Raw genomic sequence first — 8146 nt, 5'->3', positions numbered from 1 at the left:
CACTAGAGAGAAAGAGGAGTGAACTTAGCAAACTTATGGGTGGAACTAGAGATTTGAAACTGAATTTCTATTTCAATAAAAAACAACTTTTTTGTTCACTTTTCATTTCTCGTCCTCTTCGAGATTGAGAGAAAAAGAAAATCTAAATTTTCCTTCCCTTTTTGCTGATAAAAGAAAAAGATTAACGTCCATCTTGAAAGTTTTACTTTGGGTAAGCTTCTCTTCTTCTTTCTTTTCTCCTCTAATTTTCATTTTTATTCTCTGTAAACTCATGTATCACTTAGAATTTGGGAAAAAGAAGGGGTTTTCAGATAGAACTCCATTTCAGGATGTTTAACGATTAAGATTTCAAACTTTGAAGTGACTAAGGAGTTCGTAGAACGTTCTTCAGTCCTCCTTTTCAATTTCTAGTTCCTTAGAATATAAGAGAGCCAATGTAAAGGGAGTTAGCATTATTTTTGTTTGTATGCTATTATAGGATATGTGATGGTTAGGTTGCTAGTAAACTAAAATTATAATTGAATCATGAAGTTGCTTTTGTAACATTTAATGTATTTGATATATTTTTTTCAATGCTTGGTTTGATCATGCAACAGTGTAAGTGTATGGCAATTGAAGAATAAAAAGAAAAATGTTGATTTTTTTCGTCTGTACAAACTGTATGAATATTTCTACCTCAACTCTACTGACATAGTTATCACATTTGTTTCTTCAAACAATATACTTAAGTATTTTTTTCAAACAAACCTCTTATAACCCACCATACTTCAAGATTTGATAGAAATATAGACTATTAATCCATTTGATATAAACAATTATGAAGTCTGGCTTAATCTATTATCTTAAAAATTGTTTACAGTGAAGGAGTTAAATAAATTTTTTGCTCGATCTCAATAGCTTCGTTGGATGGATAGTTTGATTATATGTTTGTGAAGACTTATTATCTTCTATATACATGTATATATGAAAGAAATAATTATTGAAGAAATGTTTGAGGTTCCTTGTAAAATCTAGTATTTAAATTGAGCGGAACCAATAAAAAATATCACGGAAAAGCACATAAAAAATAGGACAAAGAAACTAATTAAAAATAAATATAAATATAAATTCTAAATAAAATAATAATGTCATTATTTTTGAGATATTATATATAATATAGAAGTTGTCAATGTATGATGTTACTTATGATTATGTTTATGTATAACATCAAATCAAGCCTTATGTTAAAGTCAAAGGGAATCACTCAATTTGCATGACACGTGAGCATCCATGTTGTTTACATAGTCGTTTACGAAATTGCATCAGGTGTTGCTTACACCGAAAAATGAGCTCACTTAAATGAAACTAAGTGTTGAAAAATATATACTATCAAATATGTTGTTCAAAGCGAAATCAAAAACTTCAGACAACCTTTGCCTTTGTTAGCGAGCGTGAGTTGAACAATGTCGTGTAATAAATATGTGTATTGATAATTTAAATGAAAACAGTATTAAATAATAAGTTGAGTATGTTTTGTTGAGTTTTTCCTTCTTTACCTAAAAAGAAAAAACAACCTTTTGAGGAAGAGAATTTATTTTGAGCTAGAAATATCTATATTTCTACACCGAACTAATTTTTTCATTAACTATGTATCAAACTTTTTTCACACCAACAATTGCTTGACACAAAATTATTGTTGTTTTTCATGTGACCATATGACAACACGGAAGCTGATTACCGTAGGACAAGGGCTGCCATATGGACCCACTCAGTCTTAGCCATGCCTAGGTGAGCCTACAAGAAAGCCATAAATTCCATGTTCAATTCCACAACACAGATTTCAAAAATTCAATTTGCACGTTCCCATTTAGTCCTTTGATTTCATACATCATTATCGTTTTCATGTGTTTTCCACTTTGAGTTTGGACTCAATTTCAAGCTTCAATCCCAAAAGCCACTTACATTCACACCCTCACAGCCCAAGCAGGGGTGCCTGGTAAAACATAAGGCCCGGTTAAAATATCTCAGCAGAGTCAAATAAGTAGACTTGTAAGACAAAAACATGCATGCAAGTTAGTATTGCCATAAACCGCAACTCTTTTGTTCTAAATCTTTCTTATTCACACTACTTCAGTTTGAGATACGATGATATGTTGTACTATATTTATACATAGAAAGATTGTCCTGAGAAATATAGATTTCCTCTTGTTCATTTTGAGGTGGAAGTGCACTCAAATTGAGGGGAAAATTTTGTTCAGGTTCAAAGGAAGTGAATAGAACTCTTCACTTCTAGTATCCTGGTTGAAGCTCCTGAATTTTTCCCACCAGTGTCTCCCACTGTTTCGCCGAGCTGAGGCGTCTCCACGACGCAGAAATAAATCCAAGAAGTAAGCAACTATTATTGCCACAGTTGCTGGGGATGAGAGAAGCACTTGCACTGTGTTGTTGAACTGCAAAAGGAGAGTTACACTTTACCATAAGAACCAAAGGTAGCTATAATTAAATAAAAATTAACACAATCAAGGTACTATCTACAAACCCCAGTGGAGCCTGTATGGAGACGACCATGTTTGGGTAGCAACAGATACTCATTGAAATACTGTGGAACGGATAAACCGATGCAGAGAGAAAGTCCAAGGATGAACATTGATCTATAACTGTTAAGATTGCAGAATTGAAGAAAACCAAGGCCAGCGGATGCTGCTCGTCATCGAAGAAACATCACAATCAAATATAGAAGTAACTCAGGAAAAAAAAGCATAAAACTAGTATGATCCAATGGAAATACATTTTACGTAAGTTTCATGGCAGTCAGTAGTCAGACACTTATTTGCTTTTATTTAACTTGTAGTTCTCCTAAAGTGCAAAAACACACACATTAAGATTGTAGAATTAGTTTCCCTAATTGACTTTGCATTCTCTTCCATGTATCATCCGACCATATAACACAAATCACACACGTACCTACGAAGGCAAAGAGAATGCAGTAAATAGCTGCTACAATAGGCAAAGGCACTGATGCAAGAAATGCTCCAAATTTTCCTGACACAAAAGCACAATCCCGAATGGTTAAGTAGAAGACAGTAGGCGGAAAAAATTACATGAAAAACTTGATAAGTTTGACTTTTTGATCACTTAGACCATTCTTGAATTGATGAAAAGGGATGAAACAGAGAGTAATGGAATGAAATGATAATAGTTGTCGATGCTTGTACTGTTTGAAATGAAATGGAATGAAATATATCCAAATAAAACCTTAGGAAGGAACGATTTGTCCAATGCAAAAATACAATATGACACATTTGGTTTTATCAATATGTCCAAGTGTTCAGAAATTGGAATAAGTCGTTGCAACACCTAATATAGAGAAGAAAAGCATGAATCCAGCTGATATTTGTATGACTCTGCGACTTCCTACTCGTGTTAAACCCAAGAGTCCTGCATTTGCACTTGATGCAGGAAATAAAAGGCAAGATGGTTAGATAATTTTCTTTAAGGTAATAATAGTAAGAGAATTTTTTCCCAAGTTCAGACGTTTAATAGAAGACAAATGGACAACCATATTATTCATATATTTGGACAATAGGCAAAATCTTTAGCATCATTTTCAGACAGAAATGTCCTGCGTTAACCAGTGGTTGACAAGATAACCTCTAGGTAGTGTAAGTCAGGTATTCCTTATAACCTCCAAGATTTTCTTAGACGATAACATCTTAATCTCATCATAAAACAAATTCACAGACTATTAACATTGAGTGATAAAATATTAGAAACTCGTTTTATGCTTAGAACCAGGAAAACTCAAATAGTTAGCCTAAGAATAGTAGTTAGTTAGATGATTTTTAAAGGTAAGCATAATGTACACTGATGCAGTGGATCCAGTTCCAGTGCCAAAAAATCCATTTAAGAGAGTAGCTATGCCCTGAAATCATTGAACTTCGATGAATAAGTCTAACTTTTTAGAAGACGTGCAAATGTAATGTCAAAGAATCAGACATTACCAGCCAGCCAACACCACGACCAAGCACAGATGGTGGAATAGGGGATGCTTTACCTAATCTTGATGCTGCAATGAATGTCCCTGTTGACTGTCCTCAAATAATGAAAAGGGCAAAACTTATATCAAATACCTCCAAATAAAAAAGAGCTTCAATAATACCCCTTATAATTAGGAGCTGTCAAATTACAAGATAATGTCAAAAAGACAGGGGCAAGGCAATTTCACGAAAATTTCGCAAATTAAATGTGTTGTTCAACAAGTCGTACTGATCTAGGTACACGTTGTCATGTGCAAAATATTGCTAGCATTAGACTTTGTGATTGTGGTTGTTTTATTCAATAATATAAAAACCATCCTCACAAGTAGTTTTACATTAAAAAAAGAAGCAAACCTCTACAGTTGCAACAAGAGAAGCAGAAACCATAGCAAAAATATCACCAGCATTAAAAGAAGGGCGTCCCCATTTAAACGGACGTGGAACTCTTATCCTGCACAAATGGAATGAAGTCTAATTGAAGAATAGAGCTTTAGATAACCATTCACATGAAACCATCAGAAAAATGATCAGGCATCCGTGTGTTTGTATTTTTGTAAGAGGTGCTAGGAACACATGCAGCTCCAAGTACAAAATTGAAAAAACTAGTTTAATATTTTAAAGCCTTTGATGTTACCATTATCATCTATCATGTCACAAACACAAAAATATGGATCTGAAAATACTGCACGAGTCTTAATAACACAAACAAGCTACTTAAGACTTACCAGGGAGCAGCAGTAATTAACGCAGATCGACTTGTAAAACAAGTCATTTGAGTTTCAACCGATCTTTCTTTGCATGCACCAATTGCAGAAAGAAATTCAGCCAATGCCCATGAAATTACAATTGAAACTATGATTGCAAATCGATTAACTCCTTTTGATTTCATCCTTTGAGCAATGTACTGCAAGGCCAATTAATTAGCAAAAGTACAAATGTCAGTTTTAAATGTTGATTTTTGTGGATAATTTTATTGAACAGTCAGCCAAATCAATTGGTGAAGCACGATCTTTCCAGTGACTTTCTCTTTTACTTAATTATTTTCAATTGCTTGTACGTGCAAGTATCCCTGACCTCGGCTATAAAATATATTTAAAATTATACTTCAGTTTATAAAATATATAAAAAAATAAAATCATATGTTCATATATGATTTCTCCACCAATTTTTAAATGAAATATTGAAAGTAAAATCACATTGGATTATTATTTCTTCCTTTTGAAGTTATGTTCTCAAGCCTTTAACTTATTTATCTGTATTATCTTTTAAAAATTTATCCATTTCGATAACCTTAAAATAAAATTGTACTATCTATGAGAAAAAAACCATTTTAGATATTTTTTTAGATAAAAATACTAAAAGGTAAAGATTATATTAACGTGCTGTTAACCTATATTATTGTTTCACTAATCACTATCTTGTTGCCATAGAAATATTTCAGAAAAAATAAACTAAAATGAATTTGTAAAATTATACCTGGAACAAGACGAGAATGAATAATGCTGGCAGAGCAATCTCAGGACAATGTAGTATCTACAAGAATCAAAGGACAACCAGCGATTATGTTCGTTCAACAACTAATTATGCGCATAAGAAAAGAGCAATACTGTTGGAAATATTGATAAGGAGAGTCCAAGGCCAGTGAGACTGACAAGAGGAACCACACTAAGCGGGCTCAGACACCTGCAACATCGGTACTAAATATTAGTGATTCTTCTATTCTAAAATATAAAGATTTAATGAAAGACGCAAATTATACTGAACAAAAAATTAAAATAGATTCTAAACTCGAAACATGTATATTACCTGGCGAAAATCCTCCAAAATCCTAAAAACCCAACACTCATTTGAAAACACGATGCAACAATAAGTGCCCCTTGAATGGCTCTCATCGAATGCATAAACCTCTAAAAAGATCCAACCAAGAAAATGAAACATAATATATAACCATTAACCATTTCACCAATTCACCAAATAGTGATTAGATAGGGCTACAATACAACAGTGCAGACACACTGATTAACCTGATGCGGATCTTCAAACACACTCATCCTCTTGGAAACAGCAATGGACACAGCAGGAACTAGGAAAGTGTAGGATGTTCCAATGACAACAGGAAGACGTGTTCCAAACAACGTTTGCAGCAGTGTGTTAATCGCCGCAACGAAAAGTAGAGTCTCTATCATTTCAGCCTTCTCCTCCTGTTTTATTTCAAAACAAGAAGAAATTCGAGCGAAACAGAAAGATTGCTAAAGAAACACATGTATCATGTATAAATAAAAATGGCATTAGGAAAACTTCAGAAAGCTTTATTACATTGCCACCATCCATCAAAGGGACAAGGATGCGGGAAGCCATGGCAATGGTCCCAACCTCAACCACGCAATGCAGAAACCCAAGAAAAATCCCTTCAGCTGCAACCAAACCAAAGCAATAAAGAAATGTATGACTGTGAAGTGTTAATAATTAAGTTTAAGCAGAAAAGAAAGTATGGTAGTAGCATATACGCCATGAGGGAAATCTTGCAACACAGTAAGCAACACCGATAATTTCGTCCATGTCTTCTTCTTCCATTGCTTGTCTCTCGTTTTCTTGTTTGTTATTGTTCATTCTGTCTCTGATTAGAAACACGATGAGAGTGCTCCAAATGCCTTTTACGGTTATGGCCTATGGCCTACTCTAGCATTGCGATTTGCAGGTGTGAAGAGAATGCACCCTTTGCTTATATATAACAAAAGTGTCTTTACATGTTCCAAATTTGTTCTTTGGTTCTTGCCTTAAAATGTGCGTGTTTCAGAAGCTGAGACACGGACACAAAAACTGTTAGACAAAACTTCACTGAAATTCATTATACGTAAAGTTATTGTTTTTTCATCGTATTTATGTCGGACTCGACATCCTATGAATTATATGATTATTAACATTAGTAATTTTGAATCTTTGTTGCAAAATTTATGAAAGTTCTTCATGATAAGTGATTAATAATATTTGTAATATTGAATCTTTATAAATGATATTTAGTTTGGCTTCTGTATAGATATATTTTTGTTATATTTTTTGGAAAATTTAGTTTTATCTTATTTTATAAAGTTATATATACATTATATGAACTTTAAATTTTTAATTGCGCCCAAGCTTTCGACCTTGCTCCATAACTTCTATACCATAATGAGGCATGTATCACCAAAATAAATTAACTTGTTCAAACATAAATGCATTATGTTGTGAAGGATAATTTTATGGTTGATTCTAGTAATTTTTTGTTCGTGTGTACTAGCAATTATGTTATTAAAATGAAATGCTGCACTGTTTTTTTTTTTGTAATAATGATAAATAATAATAAAATATATATTAATAGCAATAACCAAAATAACTTTTCACTTATTTTTTACTTTTTCACTAGTTTTTTTTGTCTTTTCTTTTCTTCTCTGATATTTTATTTTATTTTACAGAACTGATAAATAACATGCATTTATAACCAAACAAGGAAAAAACAAGAGGACTAAATGCTTTGGGTTATGCTTTCTTTGGTATTTATTTATTTAGGAGATTAGTGTATTGGGTTTTAGTAAACAAAAATATCATCCTATATCATGAATTCTAAGTTTTAAGGTAAAGGGTATTTGAATAATTTACATTCTCAAAACTAAAAAAACAAAGAAACCCGCAAACTCTTACTCACCTCTCTCTTATCCCTCATTCGTCTCAACCCTTTCTCTTTCATCTCTCTCACTCTAATCTTCTCTCTGTCATCCCTACAGTAGTTCCAACTGAAAAAATCAGAAACAATCACCTAACCCTAATCCACCTTCCTCCTCACTTATCCAATTTGTTTCTCTCTTATCTCCATCATCTCTCTCACCCACACAGTAACTCGCAACACTGCAATTTGTTGTTATTGCTCTGTTTGTTCATTGGTTTTCCACTTTAATAACAAAATAATTGATGATGTTGATTTTTGATTGGAGGGTTATGTTATATACTTTTCCTTCTGATTGTTATTAAATTTCGTTTCAAATTTTAGAATTAGTAGTTTATCTCTAGGGAGATTTGATAGTTTGACTATTAAATTGTCTAAAAAATATTTTCCAAAAGAGAAGAACCGTTATGTGGAAAGAGGATTCCGGAAG

At 32.8% G+C, this 8146-nt stretch overlaps 1 protein-coding gene across 1 annotated transcript; it reads right to left on the bottom strand.

The window, feature by feature from the left end:
- Positions 1-2084: 2084 nt before the first annotated feature.
- Positions 2085-6590, bottom strand: LOC108324790 (nucleobase-ascorbate transporter 4). The gene is made up of 14 exons (XM_017557718.2): positions 6524-6590; positions 6333-6430; positions 6041-6217; positions 5823-5923; positions 5624-5699; positions 5493-5549; positions 4742-4920; positions 4371-4467; positions 3981-4067; positions 3843-3901; positions 3337-3428; positions 2944-3021; positions 2519-2679; positions 2085-2429 (listed from the first exon to the last, which is right to left on the bottom strand). The coding sequence occupies exons 1-14, from the start codon at positions 6588-6590 to the stop codon at positions 2211-2213; spliced, it is 1548 nt and encodes a 515-aa protein (XP_017413207.1). The 3' UTR covers positions 2085-2210.
- Positions 6591-8146: the final 1556 nt, after the last annotated feature.

The sequence above is a fragment of the Vigna angularis genome, chromosome 3, assembly GCF_016808095.1.
Source record: "Vigna angularis cultivar LongXiaoDou No.4 chromosome 3, ASM1680809v1, whole genome shotgun sequence".
Lineage (NCBI taxonomy): Eukaryota > Viridiplantae > Streptophyta > Magnoliopsida > Fabales > Fabaceae > Vigna > Vigna angularis.
The sequence above is the reverse complement of the archived record's forward strand: the minus strand, read 5'-3'. Positions and strand labels throughout refer to the sequence as shown.